General features: G+C 40.9%; 1 protein-coding gene across 3 annotated transcripts in view; it reads right to left on the bottom strand.

The window, feature by feature from the left end:
* Positions 1-22,480, bottom strand: part of LOC126468312 (uncharacterized) — a 136,767-nt gene that overhangs the window by 77,580 nt on the left and 36,707 nt on the right. For all 3 annotated transcript variants that reach the window (XM_050096541.1, XM_050096539.1, XM_050096542.1), the window contains exons 6-7: positions 20,283-20,414; positions 829-1,028 (exon numbers count right to left, since the gene is read on the bottom strand). In XM_050096541.1, the coding sequence (XP_049952498.1) occupies positions 829-1,028; positions 20,283-20,414 (332 nt within the window). The remainder of the gene's footprint in view (positions 1-828; positions 1,029-20,282; positions 20,415-22,480) is intronic.

Below are 22,480 nucleotides of genomic sequence, written 5' to 3'. Positions count from 1 at the left end.
TGATCTGTAACTCTCCAGTGACCATTTCCTAATCTGAATTTATCTCTCAGATGATAAATCAAGCAGCTGACAAATTGGCATGCCTCGCAGCAGTTTCATCGGTGGTAAAACTAACATCACTATGAAACTGATATTACTGGAATCCTGTCAATAAACTTTTTGTCATCACCTATCACTCTTGTCAGTATTAATCACTGATAAAGCCATATTCATTCATAGTAGGATCAAACCCATATGTAACATACATCAAAGGTCAACGTCAACATCACTTTTCTGTAACTGGGATGCAACCAAAGTCAATTATTTGCTCTGTTACATATCAAATAATTTGAGAGGAATTATGTCCACAGATTCTTTTGTCTTTGATCAATTAAATAGAATAATTGGTGCATAATTTATAAATGTACAGCTATTGCGAGGGTGTGGTGCGTCATGATGGAACAACATTCTATCCCTCAGTGAAATACTTTTTCTTTTCTTCTTCTTTTTTTTTTTTTTTTTTTTTTTTTTTTTGCAAGAGTTTAAAAAAAAGCAAAGTCCACAAATTAAAAATAAATAAAATAGAAATTGTTCCATTTGCATTATGACTGGAGCTGAATGAGAATTATGGCATATCAGTGGCTGTATTTTTTATGCTAGCATAACATTTTATCTTTGAGTTAATCAGCAACATAAATAACATGATCTAAAAACATTTTCTGTAGATGTTGTTGTGAATTATGCTGTTCCTGTGTTTGTCACAAATCTTTTCTTCTTGCTGAAACTGTAGGACACAGCTTTTAGTAATGACTGTAATAGCAAAAGTCATTAATTGCTTTTATAATTTACCTTTTGACAGCAACATTGTGTGGTACATCAAAAGTTTTGCCTGTAAACAAATTCAGCAAGTTCATAATGTTTCTATGAATTTCATCATCAGACAGTTGTTGTATTTTCTCTGCCAATTTCTCAGATATTAGGCAGCAAAGACAATTGGGATTATCTTGTGCCTCAAAAAAACAGCGTATTTCTTGAAGCCATTCTTCATTCTGAAACAATAAAGTACAGTTCTGTCTTTCAGTTCATAATTATTCAGGGCAGTGTTGCATTCATGAAAATATCAGTAGATTTTATTTCCTTTATAGTGCTCCTTTTTGAGACATTTTGCCATAAATGATAATACATAGTAGGATCATGACACAATAGCAATTAATTAACTTAAAAGCATCAATTCTGCTGCCCAGTACTGTCTGGAATATTTTTAAAATTGCATTTTCACACCCCACATATGAAATCAGACAATCATGTGATACATATTTTTTCTGTCACAAATTTTAGGTGAATGATTACTTCATTTTATAATCTTTGTCATCATCTTTCATGGTCTTCTCACTAAGCAACACCTTACTGCTTTTTTACCATTGCATCTCACCTAAACTCACTACTTCCACAGTTATCTTTTCCATTAAATTGCGTAAATGGGAATGAAAGCTCTTGGGAAATTAAGATCATATGCAAAGAAGGTCACTTATGGTATTCTTTGCAACTATTTCTTACCACTGCTCAAATGTTTGGATTTATTTGAGACCTTCTCTTTGATGGCAATTTGACAAGTATTCAACATCTATCTATCCATCTGCTATTGATATCAAGGGACTAACAGGAGAAAACTTAAAGGGGAGTGGGGAGGCACTGTAATGGATGGTAAAATACCAATGGTTACAGGTGTCAGCTCAGCACCTTTTTTTTAGAGCAGAAAGGGCAGAATGAAATAAAGCTTTTAAAAAGGTTAGGATTGAAACAAACCTTTAGTTTGAGAAAGAAACCAAACAACATAATTCTCGTGTACTGCACCAACACAAAGAGCTGCTGATTGAAAATGTTCAGCAATCAGCAGAAATTTTATTTCCACACAGTTTTATCTCAGTGTCAAATGGCAGCTGTCTTTACTGCATGAAAATATTTGAGGACTAAGAAGTAAAATTAATAAACTACTCATCTACACTGGTGAATTAGAGTCATCAAACCCAGCTGACATAACCTACCTCTTGGAACATCATGTGACCACTGGTATAGATGTGATAATTGTCACAGGATTTTGGTTAGCATCTCACTTTCATACAGCAAAAATAGAGAAAAGAGGAGTTGCTACATTCATCAGGAATTGTCATGGATTTAAGAACAGAGACATTCATAAATTTTGACTGGAGCAGCACATGGAAGCACATGCGACAAAAGTAGAATTTCATAATAAATCCTTCATAACAGTGCATATATACTAAGCACTTGCACATAATTTTAATCTGTTCATAAATCACCTTGAAGCTCTATTGGCCTATAACAAAAAAATAAAAAAAAGAAGAAGAAGAAGAAAAGAAAAGAAAAAGAAAAACAAATTACAGCAAAGTCCCGTTAATCCAAACTAATTGGGACTGGACCTTATTTGGATTATCAATTTGTTCGGATTAGCCTGAATTACGGTGACGAGTTTCTAGAATGAAGTATACCAAGCAGATAAGTAGGTACACCATGGTAACAAGTGGGAACAAGTATGGGAAAAATGGCTCAATCTCACCCTCTGCCCTTGTTGTTGTGCATTGTTGAGACCTTTGTAGTGTCCGAGATCAATGCACTGCCAGTTGGCATGCAAAGCGCTTGGTAATGTTAGTTAATGATCGCTGACACATGTAATAGTTGTATTGTATTTGTTCAGGTGTAGCAGTGAAAATATTTTCGTCATGAGTAAATGGAAACATACAACGTTAACTCTCATAGAAAAACTGAATGCTTCATAGTGGATAGACAATGGTGAGAATGTATCTAAACTGGCAACAGAACTGGGTGTAGTAAAGCAACCATTTGTGATTGGAAGAAGAACCGAGTGAAGCTTGAACAGTACTGTGCAACGTCTTCAGGAAAAACACTCGAAATTTGGCAGACTTTGAAACAGTCCCAGTACGATAAAGTCGATGAAGCTCTTTTTCTTTGGTTAATGCAGGGAAGAGGAAGGGGTACTCCTTTGAGTGAAGCAATGGTTCAGGAGAAGGTTATTTACCTGAACAAGTTAATGAATGGAGATGAGTCTTTTAGTGCAAGTACAGGATGGTTGGACAGATTCAAAAAACATCATGGAAACCGTCAGCTAACAAGTACTGGAGAGAAGCTTTCTTCTGACCGTGATGCAGCGAAGGAATACTTGGGTGAGTTTGAAAAAATGATAAAAGAGAGAAAGTATTCACCCCAATAAATTTATAATGCTGACAAGACTGGCCTTAATTTTAGGGCATTGCCAACCAAAAACCTGGCATCAAAAGCAGAAGACCATGCTCCCAGTTTTAAAATGTGCAAAGATCATGTGACTTTATTAGTGTGCAGCAATGCTGCTGGTAATCATAAGCTGCCTTTAATGCTGATTGGCAAATTTGATAGGTCCAGAGCTTTTAAAAACTGCAACATGAAGTCCCTGCCTGTATATTATCGCAACCAGAGAAAAGCATGGATGGATGGTAAACTGTTCAAAGAATGGTTTCACGGCCAGTTTGTTCCCTTGTTTGGTGGTTTTCTAAGGAAAATCATTTGTCTCCCCATGCAATCCTACTGATTGATAATGCAGCATCTCACCCCAGCATTGAGTAATAATGTGATGGAGGAATTATGGTGAAGTTTTTGCCGCCGAATGTTACACCCCTTCTACAGCTGATGGACCAGGGTGTACTGCAAACATTAAAACTGCTTTACAGAAAACAATTTTTAAGAATGCTGATCCAAGATGATAGCATCCCCTTAGTGGACAAAATGAAAAAGACCAATGTGAAGGATGTTGTTTATTGGGCCACTGAGGCATAGCAGAATATTTCAGAAAATACTCTGAGAAAATCATGGAGAAAACTGTGGACATCTCTTGAATTTCAGGACAACCTAGTTGAAAATGAAGAGGAAAATCTATTACAAATGATACAGACAATCTCTGGATGTGAAGAAGCTAGGGAAGGAGACGTAGATGAGTGGATGGCAGCAGATGCGGCATGTGTGGAGAACCTTACTGATGCTGATTTAGTTGCTGCTGTGACTCAAGACAAGGAAGAAGTGGACTGCTGTGATGGAAGTGACAATGAGCCTGAAAGCAACAAAGGAGAGTTGGTGCCACACAGTGACACAGCAGAAGCCCTTGACCTCGTGCTACGTTATTTGGAGCAACAGCCAACAGCTACACTTGCTGATTTGATGTTTACAATATGATGGTGGAACTATGCGTCATTTAACAGACTGTCTTTATTATGCCAAAAAACAATGACTGAGTTTTTGTCATCTAAAAAGTAGGGATAAAATGTCTGCTGTATTTTAGTAAGTTTGACAGCTTTTCCTTCTTTGTTATGCATTGCTTAAACCTAATGTTTTCTTGCCAATTTTTCTAATACATGTTTACTGTACTGTGTAAATTAAAATAGTATGTATGTACAGCAGTTTACTGCACAGTATTCCATACTTAGACCAACATTTTTCATGTTCAGATTAACTGGATTACTGGGGTTCGGATTAGCAGGATTCTGCTGTAAAAATCAGTTATAGGTGATTTTAACATAGATTTTCTTGAAAACTCTTCCAATAAGAATTTATTACAGTCAGTAATTCTACCATTCAACATAATTCCTACTGAAAACTTCCCAACTAGGTCACCTAATTGCTCACACACAGCCACAGATAATATTTTTATAGAAAGGTCGAATGAAACAAATGATATTACAAAATCAATATTCAACAGCCTCTCAGAACATGACATACAGTTCCTTTTGTTAAATTGTAATATCAGACAGGATATAAAATCTACTAAATCTGTGTTCAAGAGGATAGTCAGCAAGCTAAAAATTGATTACTTTAAGAAACTCCTCAAAGATGTGAAATGGAGTAATGTAAGACAGTGGTAATGGCAGGAATGAAAAATACAGCACTTCTACTAGTAATGTCCTTATCTCATTATATGAAATCCACAAAGAAGCTGTGGCTTACTCAAGCAATAAAGGTATCTTGTAAAACAAAAAGAAACTATATCTGTCAGTCAGAAACAGTGCTGATCTTGGCGCCACAGTTCATTAGAAAACATAATGCAAAATATGAGAGATAGTTATATGACATCAAAGCAAATATATTATGAGAAAAACATCACATTACATCACAAAAGACAACAAAAAAAGCCAATATACGAAACTGTTGCTGGAAAACAAGGTTGTCAGATTGAGTATATGCTGCCATGGAATATCTCAGGCTCATCATTACAAATAATTTCAGTAATATGTATATGATCCTCGCTTGACCAGTAAAAGTTATGTCCACCATAAGATCACTAAAATCACAAAATCTAATGGTTACAATAAAATATCAATAAAGTTTATTAAAGAGATGCTTCTGAGTTTAATGACATATTAAGTTATTTGTGCAACCAGTCATTTATCAGCAGAACATTTACTCAATGGCTGAAATTTTCCGAAGTTAAGCATCTGTTTAAGAAAGGGGATAAAGAAATTCCATCCAATTTCACCTTTGCCAGCAGTCTCAAAAATTCTAGATCAGGGAATACACAATTGGCTTCTTAACCACCTAACAACAAATAATATACTGTCAAAGTCCCAGTCTGTATTTCTAAAAGGTGCTGATACTGAAAAGGCTGTCTACACATACAGCAAAAATGTAGTTAATTTAATAGAGAATAAGTTACAGGCTACTGGCATATTTTGTGATCTGTCAAAGGCATTTAAGTGTGTAAATCACAATATCTTTACAAGTCAAACAGAATATTATGAGTTAACAATGAGTGCTGCATAACAGTTCAAATCCTACCTCTGACAGGAAATAAAGAACATCAGCAGGAAAGAGATGTGTATTAAGCTATTGTCCATCATCCAACTGGGAATTAACTACGGATGGTGTCTGCAGTAGCCACCAGAAAGATCGCGGGAGGCGCACATCGGTACGGCGCGTCACGGACGGTAGTTGCCGCAAGTAGAGTCCCGTCCACCAGGGAGCACGCGAGAATTCGGACGCGGCCTCTGCCGGCGTAACAACAACTACTCAGGCAGCACGGGCCGTGCCCAGTCAGTTAAAATCGGGCATGCCTAGGGCACAGTCCCGGTCTACGCTGAGTGAAGTGCGACGTAAACGTGAACAGTGTTACTACACAATTGGCGATGAGTAGGGTCGTTCTTTCGCGTGTTGCGTCGTTGTTCCGGTTTCGAAGCTTCTCCACGGCATGGAGGATTTAGTGCGGCTTTTGGTTGAGCAGCAGACGGAGCTCATGGCCACCATGAAACAAGTGCTTCCGGCGTTGCTCTCCACGCAGTCTGCTCCAGCGCCGTTCCCTCCTCCCTTTCCCCCGTATGACGAGACAGCGGAGGATTGGGATGCATATGAACATCGCCTTCGGCAGCATTTCCCGGCGTTTCATGTTGTCGATGCGGAGCTATGTCGTGCTCTCTTCTTGTCTTGGATATCTCCCTCGCTGTATCAAGTTTTGCGGCAGCTAGCGCCGTTGCAGGAACCCTCGTCCTTGTCTTTTGACGCATTGTGTTCATTGCTGTCTTCATATTATCGCCGCCGCACGCATGTTGTGGCGGCTATGGTCGAGTTCTATCAATGCAAGAAACAGCCCCATCAGTCTTACCGGGCGTGGGCCCCTACCCTGCACGGTCTTAGTCGCAAGTGTCATTTTGTCACGGAGCAGTCGCGAGAGTCGTACGCCCACGTTATGGTACACGACGTCATTGTTCGTTCGGCCCGATAGGGAGGTCTGGCAATGGGCCCTGCAGTTAGAAAACCCTTCCCTCGAGGAAGTCCTGTCCATTGCTCAATCGTATGAAGTCTCTCACGCAGCAGGTCAACAGCTGGAAGTGTGGTGTGACGTCGCGGCGGTTCAGGGCGGCGTGTCGACTGTGTCCGGGGTGGACGACATGCGAGCGGTACAATCCGGCCGTTACGGCCGCTCCTGCACGGCGCGTAAACAGAATTCCGGCCGCCGGCCCCCGTTGCCGTCCTGTGTGTCGTGCTATATACATCATGATCGGTCAGAGTGCCCCCAGCGTTGGGCCATTTGTCGCAAATGTAATAAAAAAGGTCACATTGCTAAAGTTTGCCAATCAGCCTCAAAAGAATCAAAGGAAGCAGGTACAGAGGACATGGACGTTGACATTCAGGAAGTTTCATCGGGCCAGGCTCCCGACGCATCGGCACGCAAACTCTTTATCGAGGTGTCAGTTCTGTCGCGCCGGTTACAACTGCAAGTAGATACGGGTGCAGCAGTTTCGTTGTTGAATGCACAAACTTATTCCGAACTTGGATCGCCCCCGTTGGCGCCAGTTTACCGGCGTCTACGCGGTTATGGTAAACAGTTCATTCCCCTACTGGGTCAATTCACTACCGACATGACTTACAAATCAGTCACTTGGCCTATTACTTTTATTGTTGTCAGTGATGCGAGCTCCGCTAACCTTTTTGGCCTGGATGCTTTTCAAGCTTTCGGTTTTTCTATCGCTGACACCATACAGTTGGTCTCCGTAGACGTTCCCTATCAATCACTGGAATCTTTGATCTCAGACTTTCCAGATATGTTTGAGGAGGGCCTGGGGCATGTTTCAGATTTTGAAGCTCACTTCACATTGAAGGTGTCGGCTCGCCCGCGTTTTCTACGCGCGAGGCAGATCCCCTTGGCTCTCCGCCCTCAGGTAAAGGAAGAGCTAGACCGGCTGACAGCCCTAGGGGTCGTTCTTCCCATTTCTTCTAGTGAGTGGGCTTTGCCCTCGTTATTGTAAGGAAGCCCTCGGGAAAATTACGTCTTTGTGGCGATTTCAAGGCCACCATTAATTCCCAATTGGTGGTGGACACCTATCCTTTGCCTCATGCTGATGAATTGTTCTCCACCGTGGCGGGAGGCCAATATTTTTCGAAAATCGATCTTTCGGAGGCTTATCATCAGATACCACTTGATGAGGACTCCAAACGGTTGGCGGTCATCAACACCTCATTTGGCCTTTACCAATACCAGCGGTTGGCCTTCGGAATATCCAGTGCCCCGGCGATATTCCAGCATTATCTTGAGCACGTCACGTCGACAATCCCTCATTGTATTAATTACCTGGATGACATAATTGTCACAGGCCGCAGAATGAAGGAACACTTGCACAACCTTCGCACCCTCTTTCTCAAATTCAGGTCTGTGGGCTTGCGTTGCAACCTGCATAAGTCAAACTTCTTCCAACCGTCCATTGAGTATGTGGGCTACACCATCTCTCGGCACGGTGTCCAGCCACTAGGAAGTTTGGTCCAAGGTATCGTAGACCTTCCTTGGCCCACTTCGCTGAAAGTGTTACAAGCTTTTTTAGGCAAGATAGCCTATTACCACTGGTTCATTCCTACGGCTTCCACCATAGCCCACCCCTTGTACTGCCTTCTGCACAAGGGTGTTCCTTTTGATTGGTCGCCTGCATGCGAGGGAGCGTTCACCTTGTTGAAAGGCCTCCTCACGTCGACGCCTTGTTTGACTACTTTTGACCCCCATAAGCCGTTGGTCCTGGCTACAGATGCTTCGTAGTATGGCGTGGGGGCGGTCCTGGCCCATCGCAACGCAGATGGTTCCGAGCAACCACTGGCGTTCGCATCTAAAACTCTTAGTCCCGTGCAGGCCCACTACTCCCAGGTGGAAAAAGAGGCTTTGGCCATTGTCTACGCTGTTACCAAGTTTCACCCTTTCTTGTATAGCACGAAGTTTCACTTAATCACTGACCATAAGCCGTTAATATTGTTATTTGGCCCCGCTTCTCAGATCCCGGATAGGGCGGCCCACAGTCTACAGCGGTGGGCCTCGTTCCTCTCTAAGTACCATTATGACATTCATTTTCGCCCTACCGGACAGCATGCCAACGCCGATGCTCTTTCCCGTCTTCCGGTGGGCCTGGATCCTACGTTCGATCGAGAGGAGATTATGTGTTTTCATTTGGATGTGGCGTCCCGCCAAGCGGTTGATGGCTTCCCGATCACTAGTTCTCGAGTCGCCAGGGAAATGGCAGCTGACCCAGTTCTCCGGCAAGTAGTTCACCTCATTCAACAGAGGTGGTCATCCCGTCCTCCAGGCCCGGTCTCGGACCCTGTTCGTAATTATTTTATTCTACGAGACCACCTCTCGGTCTTGGAAGAAGTTCTCCTTCTGGCTACTGAGGATACAGCTCCTTGCGTGGTTGTTCCTGCAAGTTTACAAAGGGAGGTCCTCACGTTATTACATGCGGGGCACTGGGGTGTTTCCCGTACTAAAACCTTGGCTAGCAGACATGTGTACTGGCCCGGTATTGACAGAGAAATTGAGCAATTGGTGGCCGCCTGTTCCCAGTGTGCGAGCCAACAGGCATCTCCCAGGGCAGCGTTCTCTTCATGGCCGCCGGCAACCCAAGCATGGGAACGTGTTCACATCGATTTTGCAGGCTCGTTTCTCAATGGCATTTGGCTCATTGTCATTGATGCTTATTCCCGATTCCCATATGTGGTTCGCTGCTCCTCAACCACTTCAGAAGTTGCAATCCAGGCACTAGCGAAAATCTTTTCTGTGGAAGGTCTGCCAATCACCCTGGTCTCAGACAATGGACCGCAGTTTATTTCGCAGACCTTCCAGGATTTTTGTAGGCGCTTCGGTATTCAGCACGTTTGCTCTCCCCCCTTCATTCCACAATTAAATGGGGAAGCCGAGCGCATGGTGTGCACATTTAAGACACAGATGAAAAAGTATGTGCACGAATTTCCTGCGGAGGAGGCATTGATGTTTTTCCTGACGGCATACCAGACTACACCAATGGGAGAACGCAGCCCCGCAGAGCTCCTCCATGGGCGCCAACCTAGGACTCTGCTGCACCTCCTCCGGCCTGGTCCTCGCCAGTCTTCGCAAAACGGAGTACCTGGCTTTCCACTGGGTATGTTGATCTATACATGTGGGTTTGGTCGCAATCCACGTTGGATACCGGCGGTGGTCCTGCGCCGAAATGGCCGCCGGCTCTAAACCTTGCAGGCAGGGGACCGGGTGGTACGTTGTCACCAAAATCAGCTACGTCCACGTTTGGGCACCCACCCTCCGACCTCTCGGACACCGGCTTCCCCATTGCCAGCACCCGTGTTGGTTTCTCAGGGGACGTTACCGCCTCTCCCCGCTGTGACTCTGCCACACTGCAATGGTTCTCAGCCTTGGCAGCCTCCAGTAGCTCCAGCACCGGCATCGCCATCGTTCGAGATGCCCCAGCGAAAGCCGGCCCCCCTCGCAGGCCCGGTTTCTCAGGAGGCTGGTTCACCTGTGGTCGTCCCTTCCCCATCGTCCCCGCCACTGGGTCTTGCCCCTCCCGAGGTGGAACAGGATCCGGAGTTCAACAGCTTGTCGCCCGTTCTGTCCCGGGCTCCGGTGATGGGACGACGGGGACCTCTTCATGTGGGTCACTTCCAGCCGTATTCGAAGGTTCCGGCTCGATGGTTGGCAGATCCCCTTGACTCCGGCCTTCCAATGGATGTGGAGGTCATCGCTCCTGCCCGACACTCCACCTACCGAAGCAGTGGATCACAGTGGCTTCACCCCCTGAAGGAGGAGGAGTGCAGTAGCCACCAGAAAGATCGCAGGAGGCGCACATCGGCACGGCGCGTCACGGACGGTAGTTGCCGCAAGTAGAGTCCCGTCCACCAGAGGGCACGCGAGAATTCGGACGCGACCTCTGTCGGCGTAACAACAACTACTCAGGCAGCACGGGCCGTGCCCAGTCAGTTAACATCGGGCATGCCTAGGGCACAGTCCTGGTCTACACTAAGTGAAGTGCGACGTAAACGAGAGCAGTGTTACTACAGTGTCCATCAAGGTTCTATATTAGGGCTCTGCTTTTTCCTGTGTATGTCAATGACCTTTCATCAGTAACACTGCCTGATGCCAAGTTTGTTTTTTGCAATGATATAAACATTGCAATAAATAGCAAAACAAGTATAGTCTTGGAAAAATCAGTTAATGAAATTTTTATGGCCACTAATAAATAGTACCCAGCCATTAAAAAAACAAAGTCTATGCAGTTCAGAACTTGTAACAGGTTTCCCAACAGTATATTCCCAAAATATGATGACAAGCAGATAGAAGAAGTTGACAGCATTACCCCTTCTTGGGATTATAGCTTTGTACAGATCAAGTTTGCCATCCACTGCATTTGTGTTATCTGTTTGTTTTTCTTAGATGTCAATAGAGAACATAGGTACATATTATTCTTTCATAGAGATGGTTCTACTCACACGTAAAGCTTCACTTAAGCTGATTTTCCTAACAAGATATTTTCCTTGTGTGTTGTGTTAAATAAAAATACTTTTCCATAGCACATGTTGTTTGTATTTTGGATACCAGCCTGCTTGAATACAACAACATGCAAATCAAGTTGTTTGGACAGCCCGTACCCAGCCTTCCAAAAATTGGTGACTCTGTTTTGATCAGCAAGTGTAAAGAGCACAGAAAATGCAATAACTTCCATAGGGCCAATTTCTCAAAATGACATATGCACAAGCTGCACAGTACTTTCAGTGCCCAGGCTTGCCACATGATTTCCACCTTTCTGACTGCACTAACTCGTACTATTGTTTGCACAAGTTGAGGCAAGCTTTCATTACCCTGGAATACCTACAGATAGGCTGAAGTTCACCTTAATGGTCAGCCAACTGGACCACCATTTTGCTGCAGAAGCTGAGGACATGATAATGGTACCATCTGCAGCTAATTAAAAAGGAGTTAAGAGTGACTACAGGTTTGGCACAATCGACAGAAGGAAAGACAGCTAAAAACAGGTACTTAGAGGAAGGTCCATAAAATATGCCACAGAGAAACAGAGGTCATGAACTAAAGATTAAAGGTACTTTGCCATATTTCTATGATGGATAAAAAGTAAAATGCAGTTGACAGCCCGTGCACCATTCGCTTGAATGGCTATATCTCAGACGGTAAGGATAAATTGGAACATAAGTGGTTAAAAAAGGGCATTCTGTCCAGAAATGGCGAAGCATCGAAGGTTGAGGGCAATGAGCACAAAGTGGTGGGGGAGCACCACTTAACAAATGGTGATGGCTAAAAAGACAGTGCCCAATACGCAATCTAGCTAAAATAATCTGCTCACTGTGCACTGCAGTACAATACCAGCACAGGATCAGACAACCAGCCACATACCTTGTGGAAGAGCCACCTCCCGCGGCAAATCAAAGCTACTGTACTGACTGAGATGCCCTTAAATACAGTCACAGACCTGGCTGATAAAATACAAGGTGCCATGACAGTCACTAATATCAACGCACTGACAGTGCCATGTAACTGCATATCAGCATCAGTGGTTACACATGTGATTCTCTTGCAGCCAAGGTTGAGGTGTAAACAAAACATATCAGCAAATTGTTGTCTTTTAGTAACTTTAGCAAAAACATGGGTCACTACTGCAAACTCTCTGACTAATGGCCTATTGGCTTCTGTCTTGGATTCTTCAGCTGACATATGTTTGATCACTTTTTGACGTTTCACTTGCTAGCATTGTCAAAGCTTCACTCTCCATTGCTGGTATTGGACTGGCGTCAAACTCACAGTCACAGATAATATGTACTTGGCATGTCAACATCTAAGAGCTTTTCTGTGGGCATAACCATTTTGGTTCTCCCCTTGATACCTGCAACAGTCGTTTACTCCAGCATGGGAATCCAGGATCCATTCACCTTCAGATTTTCTTCTTTCTTGTTTAAACTATTATCATCCTTGTATTTTTCTAAAGCTTCCCTGAACAAGCGGATGTGATAGATCTTCTGTAGAGCAAGAACTTCCATGTCAGCAAATTTTATTATGTGGTCAGTCTCACAAGGGGCGTGCTCCACTGTGGTCAGCTTCTCCACCAGCTCCAACCTGCAATGCTGCTTATGTTCAGTGATCCTGGTGTTGATTGATCATCCAGTATTTCCACATGTATATGGTATGTGGTATATTCTCAGCATTGCAAGTGGATACCTTTTCTTCTTTGATGATCTGAGGCACTCTTTCATCTTCTGTGTCAGTTAATAAATAGTCTTTACACTCTGTTTGCACAATACACAGCCAATTCTGTCCATCACTCTGGGAACAGGTGGCAGAATGGCCATACCCAACATTTCTTTTTCCAATGTGTTACTTCACCGAGTGTTTGACTCTGTGACACTTCTTATGTAACTGGTAAAGTGTCAATTGCTCCTCAGAAACCTTTTATAGGTGTTGCATCTCACATCTGAGGTGCTGTGGCTCACACATTCATTTTGCTCATGTTACAGGAGTATTAATCATGCCTCTTTTTCTGGTTTGGACAGTGATTTGACAGTTTGTACTGGAATCAGTCAATGCGTGTCAGTTTTCAATACACACTGTGTCCCAGATTTTCACTGTCCCTCAATGTCAGCACACTTAGAAAGGGTAGCTGATGGTCCTTTTCTACCTTCATGGTAAATTTTATGTTTGCATGGAGGCTGTTCAGGTGTCTTCGGAAGTCACCAAGCTGTTCCTCAGCATGGTTCCACACAACCAAGATACTGCCGATGTATCTGTACAACACCTTAGGTTTACAAAGCACCAGTCCTTTGAAATGTCCCAGAAGAAGGTGGCCACCACTGGACTAAGTGGACTACCCATGGTGACGTCTTCCAGTTGTTTGTAGAAGTTGCCATTCCACATGAAATACCTCATGGTGAGACATGTATAACACAGCTTGCTGATGTCTTACAGGAAAATGGAACCAATACACTCAAGAGAATAACTGAGTGGCACTTTGGCAAACACAGAAACAACATCAAAGCTGAGAAGAATGTCATTTGGTCCAAGTTTTACTTTCTTCATCTTCTCAGTGAAACATTCTGTGTCCTTTATGTATGTGTAAGTCTTCCTCACATGTGGCTGGAGCAGAGAGACCAAGTGTTTCACCAGTTTATACATTCATGAGCCAGAAGCAATAACAGTTGGTCTTAATGGAACATAATTCTTGTGAATATCTGGTAATCAAGGAGGTAGGGATTCCATGTTGCACAGCACTCTATGTCTGTCAAGACAGAAGACAACTTGATTAACCAATTCGTACTCTACATGATCTGCTGCATCGGACCTGCACTTAGTTTTTGGTATGGCATTGGATCTTATAGATCCTGGATCTTCTGCTCATAATATTTGGTCTTCATTACAATGGTCACAGTACGCTTATCGGCAGGCAGTCCCAACACATTCTTCTCAGCATTAAGACGCTTGATAGTTTGTAACTCTTCTTTCTTCAAGTTGCAAGCTGGTGGTTTTGTTCTATGCAGTATCCTGGCAGTTTCAGTCCATATTTCCTCAGCTCTTTCACACAGAATGGTCTGAATGGCTGGTGCAGTGCAGCAGTGCAGAGTGCCAAGCTTTTCCAAGTAGTGACTATGCAGATCTACTGCAACAGTTTCCAACCTTGATGTGACCTCCTGAAGCTCCTAAAATGGTATGTCATTGCACTGTTCACCATATTAAGACTACCAATGACCCACCTATCTCATGTAGACTCAGATGTTTACTTCTGATAGTCTGGCAGAATTTGATTCCCCACTTAAGGAAGGCATTATTCATTCGTCAAGTTGTTTACAGTGATCTCCTCTCCATCTTGTGCCTAACAAGTGTGGTGTGCGGCACCCTTGCAGCAACTGTTGCACACTTAATGCTTGGACATGACAGACCAGTATCCAGTAGTCCCATTGTGGGATTACAGTTATGCTTTACATGGTGCAACTGTGTTCAGTGAGCTTGTCTGTGCTACGGCCTTCATTCAAATTCTGGTGGCCGAAGAGGGCATCCCTAAATAGCCATGATCATTGTATTTGGTTTATTTATGACAACTGACCTATGTAGTGTGACACAGTCATGGCAAAGGCTTATTGACTCAGTACTGCATAGTCAACACTCTCTTTCGTCTAACTGGATGACATCCTTGTCTTTTTGGTCACTGTGCAACAGCACCAATGACACCTAATCAAAGCCTTTAAATGCTGAGAACAGCATGGAGTGGTTTTGAATACTGTTAAGTGAGCTTTGGGCCAGTTGCAAATTAACTTTCTAGGCCACCAGATTTACTCTTCAGGCTCACTAACATTGCCATGAAAAGTAGTAGCCATTCTGAAGATTTGCAGGGACCAAACACTGTTACAGAATTACACTACTTCTTGGGCGTGTTGAATTTTTTACTGTTGCCAACTGCAACATTCAGCTGAATTACAGGAACCACTGACTGCATCACTTGCTGGTACAAAAATCTAAGGAAAGTCTCAGCAGACAGAGATGATGAGCTCTGCCTTTGAAGTGGAAAAACACGATCTAATGAATGCCCTGCTACTGGCACACTCCACGCTGGATGCAATGCTTGCAGACATGAGCCAGACTGCTGTCAGTCAGTGTTGCAACAATTAAATAATGGTGCATGGCAGCCACTCGCTTACTATTTGTATAAGCTGCCACTATTGCAATAAATGTGGAATGTGTATGATCAAGAACTTCTCGCAGTCTATAAGGCAATCAAGTACTGTTGTCCATGATTATAAGTCAGAGAGTTCACCATCTTCACAGATCATATGCCCCTCACCCATGCCTTTTGACAAAACAATAACAATTGCTCACCACATCAATACAACCATCTGGGATTTATCGCCCAGTTCAGTACTGATATCAAGCATATTTTGGGCATTAACAATATGGTAGCTGATTGTCTTTCTTGCATCGACAGTGTGTCAAGCACCATTGATTTCACACAACTAGTCAAGGCGCAACATACAGACTAAGAGCTCCAAAATCTCCTCAATAATGCATCATCAACCTTTGAGGTGCAACTAGTCGACATTCCTGGTACAGATGTTAAGCTATACTGTGATATCTCTCATTGAAGGCCTAATCCCTTTTTACCAACTACTTTCCATAGAGTTCCCTTTGATAACTTGAATAACTTGTGCCATTCTGGTGTCAGACGATCATCTAGCCTGGTCTTGACACAATTTGTTCCACCTAGAATACAAAAAGACTGTCACAAATGGATTCGTGCATGTATCAGTACCAACACAGCAAGGTATCCCAGGGCATTCATGCACGAGTGGAAGACTACCTTGACACAACTCCATGGTTTGCATATGTACATATCGACACTGTAGGCCCAATACCTCTGTTGAATGGTCAATGCTACCTTTTATCAATGACTGATCGCTTCACTCACTGGTCAAAAGCAGCACCACCTGACAAATTTCAGTAACTCTAGCCTCCATCTCTGTATCAAGTAGGATGCCTTGTTTTGGTTGCCCACTACACATCACAGTGGACTGCAGCTGCCAATTTGAATTTGATGTTTTTCCCCAACTTAACAAAATTCTGAGGTACTGTTCACTACAAAACTGCAAGTTATCACCCAATCAGCAATGGCATGATCGAACACTGGCATCGCTCCCTAAAAGCAGCACTGACATGTCATGAAACTACCGATGGTCCTACTTGGCCTCTGTAATATGTACGAGCTGGACTTAGGTTCCTCATCTGCAGAACTAGTCTACAGTGAAGTGCTATGGCATCCTGAACAGTTTATTGACGTTTATTGGTGTGAAACACCTGCAGCCTTCTGACCAAGACCAGCTAGACTTCATTCATCAGTTGAGGGACCTCATAACAAGTATTCAATCTTGCAAAGATTCAAGGCATGGTACAACACCCAGCAACATGCATTACAACTGTGAAACATTCATGCATATAATGCTTTGTGTTGATAGTGTTAAGTCCTAGCTGCAGCCTTATCACACAGGTCTGCTCCATGTCTTATGAAGAGGACCACAAACACTGGACATAACACTAAGTGGCAAACTCACTACATTTTTTCATCAACCACATCAAACCAGCATACATGTTCCAAGATGTACTACCAACTGATGCACCATGGAACCACTCTCATCTGCAAGCACCACCACCACCCACACATATCCACTTCCAGAACACAACAAGATCCAGATGATGTGAACACTTCCCTGAATGTGTTTTAGACAATGCTTTGCTCCCCCTGAGGTACCTGATGTAGCAATCAAGATTGCTGTCCACTGTGTTTGTGTTGTGTGTTTATGAGTATCTCTATCATGGCTTTCAAAGTATTTTCACACCAGCCACCAGAGGCACTGTGTTTCAGCACTTTAAAGTGCAACCTTCCTGGATGTCAATAGAGTACACAGTTACACATTATTCTCTTAAAGGGATGGATCTAACTACATGTAAACCTTCTCTTAAGCTGCTTTTCCTAACAAGATACTTTCCTTCTGTAGTGTGTTACATAAAATTATATTTCATGTGCCAGCCTGGCTGAACATTGCAACATGCAAAATTAGCTTGTTTGGATGGCCGATACCTTGCTTTTCCAAAAGCTTGATAATAAATCCAACTGGGAGATGCATACCATAGAACTGCTGAAGTGCCTAAACAAATCTCTATTTGCATTGCAAATGTTGTCAGGTGTAGATTATGTACAATGAAAAAAGTTACTATACTTCGCTTTCTTCCATTCCATAATGCCATATGGGATTACTTTTTAGGGTAATTCATCAAACCAAAATAAAGCTTTTCTATGTCCAAAAATATGTAATACGGATTATTTGTGATATGGAGTCAAGAACATCCTGCAGAGGCTTGCTCAGCGGGAACTAAGGATACTAACTGTTGCTTCCCAATGTCTTTATTCCTAAATGAATTTTCATCATTAAAAATATATCTCTTTTTCAAATGAGCCAGGCAATTCATGAAATCAGTACCTGAAATAAGGATAACTTTCACAATTATTTAAAGTCACTTAATTTGGTCCAGAAAGTTGTGCATTATCCAAGAACATACATTTTCAATAACTTGCCAGCAGTCACAAAAAGTTTACTAATAAATTTCAATGATTTATTGGTGGTCATCATATGCACATTTTTTTAGTTATTCCACATCCATGAGAACCACTTAACTTGGTCCGTGTGGAAGATATTTGTAAATATTTATTGTTTATTCTCGTTTTCAGACATGTTCTATGCTCTGGAGGATCTCCTCACTATGGATCTACTGTAATGAAAAGTACATCTTATCCAAGCAAAGCTATAACATAATAAAATTCTGCTTTCTCATATGCATCCAGCAATGTATGGGGTCCTACATGTCATATTTTGTTGACACATAAATAACACAACCTGATGACTCACAAAATCAATCTACTTATAATGTGTGGATAAAAATCCTAGGTCAAGGTTGCTAAAATTCCTTTATTGATTACTAGTTTCAGCTTACTGACAAACCATCTTCACATCTAAAATATAGATAATTGCATAAAGGAGATGAAGAATAGCAAAATACATTTGATATTTAAACTTCCATTCTATAATACACGCCAATAAAAGTTATTACTTAATTCAGTGCGTATCAGCTACCAGGCATTACACATCATAATAATCTGTTGAGCTGAATTGCTCTTGTTATGTACCCACTTAAACATTTTGAAAGCAAAGACATACAAAAGTACATTTTGATAATGATGTAAAGCTATAATCTTATCTAAAATAGGCCGCCTGGGTTACACAATTTACAACGTGTCTCCAGTGCTCATACTGTCACACTTGTGTTTAAATGCAAGGTATCTGCATTACAGCTGTCAGAGAACTGTCAGAGAGCTACTTCCTTGTTCCTGTAGTTAGTGTTGCAAGTGATATGTCATATTTACACCCACACATGGACTATAAGATAGTTACTTCTGTCAGTCACTTTGCTTTTAAATGCTAGAGTGGCAAAGTGAGCACTCGAGTTATATAAGGCTAATATTGTAAATTATGTAACCATGACAACCTACTTTAGGTAAGATTTATAGCTTTAAACCACTCATCAAATGCACTTTCGTATCTCTCTATTTTTTCACAATCTATAAACTTTTTTCATGTTTACATGACAACTAGAGCAATTCAGCTCAACAGATTATGATCATGTGTAAGGCATTGTGGCTGATATATACTGAAATAAGTAATAATTTTTATTGGTGTATATCATAGAAGAAAGTTTAAATATCAAATGTATTTTGCTATTGTTCACCTCATTCATGCAATTTCCTGTATTTTAGATCTAAAGATGGCTCTCAATGAGCTGAAACTAGTAATCAATAAAGGAATTATTGTAGTCTTGACATGGGATTTTTATCCACACATTTTAACATAACACATCACCTGTCTCCTGATTTGACAATGTCAAATAACAATGTAATATACTTACAATCTAGTTGGACAAAAATGGAAAATCTATAGGAGCATCAGTAAAAAAGAATTCCTGAAAGCTGGTGGCACAGTTGCCAGCTTTTATCTGTGAAGTGCAAATCGCTGTAGCGAAAACAATATTCAACTTCAGAGCTACAACAACACTGACGTGTTGTCATAGAGACATACACAAAATTGCATTATGTGACTGGTTGGTGCAGATATGCACAGCAGCCATGCCAAGTCCATAGCAATTGTCAGGGATCTTCCTTCACCTGTTCCATTACAACCGTATAAATAAGTAAGGAAGTACTGAGTACACCTATAGCTACATTCAAACTTTGTGAATTCATAAAAAAGTGTATGGGAGATTGTAATTTTTCTGATACGATCTGTTACTAGTGTCCTCCAGTTTAATTCACAGATGGAGTACAAGTGTTTATGCTTTTTTTGTGCACATTTACTCTAATTTTATGTTCACAGTCTATTCATAAACCAATACATGGAGAGTTGGAGAATATCAATAGACTTTTTTCCTCAGAATCAGTTCGTGGTACTGCTGAAGTTGAATTTTACAATATATTTATATATTTCTTGAAGTGTCCACCAGTGGAGACTTACCATCCTCTTCATATAGACTTTCACCTTTATTATTTAATTTCTTTTCATTAAACTTTCTTTTCTCCTCTGGTGTTCCCTAATTTTCTCCTATTATTTGGTATGCTCACATCCAATGTGATACCCTCCTACCTTCTACTGTTTTCCTTGTTTCTGAATTCTCAACAGCTCTCTCTGCATCAGCATTATATTAGATTCTTAGCAATTCAGCACTCGTCTATTACATTCTAAAGTTTCATTTTCTCAGAGGTTTCAACTGTTTTTTTTCTTGGGGCGGGGTGTCTAGGATTCCAAGGCATATACCCATCTGTGCATAATCTTATCTCACCCAAATCACAGATGCATGTGATTATTTTTTCCAAAGTTAGAATTATTATTAGCAGAGAGAAACCATCTCTTACCTTATTTTCATTGACTTTGCTTTCACAATTAGGAAGGCTTTTCCACAAGAGACCGATCCCATGACATTCCTCTGGCCACCATCGCTGATCAAACTTCAGAGAAATTATATCTAAAGGACTGTATATCATTCTCTGTAATGTCAAAAGAAAATGTAAATAACAAATGAAATAATTTTTCAGATATTCACAAGCTGACATAAAACAAGTCCCCATACACAAAATTTAACTGAACAAAATTCACAAAAATATATTTCCTGTCTCACATTTTATACGATTTTATAACTAGGTACCATGCAATTATGATAAATCACAATATTTTCTTCACTGTACAATTTTCATTGCTAAAGATGTGCACATATGTGCTTTCAAATGAGAGTGCTACATGCTGACTCATTTATGTTAGGCCTTCTGTTGCCATGAAAGTGCAGGCATAACTGTTGCACAAATTACAAGCAATGACACAAGATAAGCATAGACATTTATCAAAATGTGCACTCACAGAAAGAAACATAGCTAATAGATAATGTCCACACTGAATTACAGGGACGTGCAAGACATAATTAAACCATCTTCTTATCACTTTCAGTACGTCAAGAGTTACTGTAAAGAAATCAGTTGGAATTTGGTAATTTCAAGATAAAACTAATAATCAAATCCTCATACATTCACATCCTATACCTCAAACAGATGAACTCCTAGTTAAACTTACACACCTGGAGTGGATTTCAAAAACAGATCTGAGTGATGGAAACACTGTGCCCAGGTCTGGAAGTTAGTGGAGTTTTAGTTTTCAATTCTGTTTGTTAATCAGCAGCCTATTGGTAAGTGGACTTTTTTCTTATATTTGTTTGAATGTAGTTTTATTTTGTGCATTATGAATGATAACACAACAAGTTCTATATAAATAATAACATGACAATTTTGAATGTGTATACATATTATGTATACAAATATGCTTAGTTCTATTCTGTATCATGCAGTGATAAGTGCAGGGTGAACTTGGAAGTTTGACACAAAATTCTCTAGTAGCACTTAGTGATTTACACATGGGTACCTTGTATAATAGCACACTATATTCTAATACAAGGATATTCTACAACAAAATCACAGGACATTATGTGCTTCTTTCACTTTCCAGTCACCCATATCTTCTCTTAAACCTTACAAATTCAAAATTCTGCAGCAAATAAACTGCTGTTCAACAATACCATTATTCCTGCGAGCCAGTCAGACTTTATTCCATATTGCTCTTTCTCAGTCTTCCCCACTTTTGCACTCATCATTATACTACTACCAGAATTGTTCTTTCTCACTCTTAACTCTCATTCTCTCTTTATTATCTGCTATTTTTGAGAAATGTGTCTTTCGTTTAGCTCTAGCTATATCACTCATAAAGCAGTATGATCTTCATGACAGTCTGACAACCTTTTTCAATGATTTTCCTTGTGTTGTTCTCAATTGAAATTTTTCATGCTTTCTGTTATTATTTATTAAGAAACTCCCATTTAAATCAATATTCACTTTCAAGCTCCAACATTTCTGTTAACAATGACTGTTCTCTGACAAAAATGCTGCCTTTTATTTTTACCATTGGGCAACATAATCATTTATTTATAGGTTATCAGTTATGTATTTGTGTCTGTTTTGAATTGAGTGAATTATATCTATTCTAGTATTAATTCTTCACTTTTTCAAAAGAGAAAGACATTTTTTGTTCCAGAAGCTTGAGATTAAGCATTAACTTGTGTATTCCTTCAGTTATGATGAACCTTTCCTTACATATGGTAGGGATATTTAAAACACATGTATCACATTTGAAGCAAATGATTTCACATTGCACTGTATGCATAACAAACAGTGACATCAACTATAGGTTACAGTTAACATAAAAAACACATACTAATTCAATGTACCTGCTAACATCGGGAGATAATGATGATTTGATTTTACCTGTAACAATATTAGCACATTACGATCTGTGTAATACCTTGCATTACATATGGTAAAATAAACAACATAATAATAAAAAAAAGAAAATGGTTTAAGATGAATCTAAGTCAATTAAAATACTAAATATAATCAAACAACAGTAGCATCAGTTGACACCAACTTCAAACAGTCATATAATATTTAATGTTTCTAATATTTGATGTATGCATGCCCCCCCTTCTCCCCCCCCCCCCTCCACGCACGCATAC

The sequence above is a fragment of the Schistocerca serialis genome, chromosome 1, assembly GCF_023864345.2.
Source record: "Schistocerca serialis cubense isolate TAMUIC-IGC-003099 chromosome 1, iqSchSeri2.2, whole genome shotgun sequence".
NCBI lineage: Eukaryota > Metazoa > Arthropoda > Insecta > Orthoptera > Acrididae > Schistocerca > Schistocerca serialis.
The sequence above is the reverse complement of the archived record's forward strand: the minus strand, read 5'-3'. Positions and strand labels throughout refer to the sequence as shown.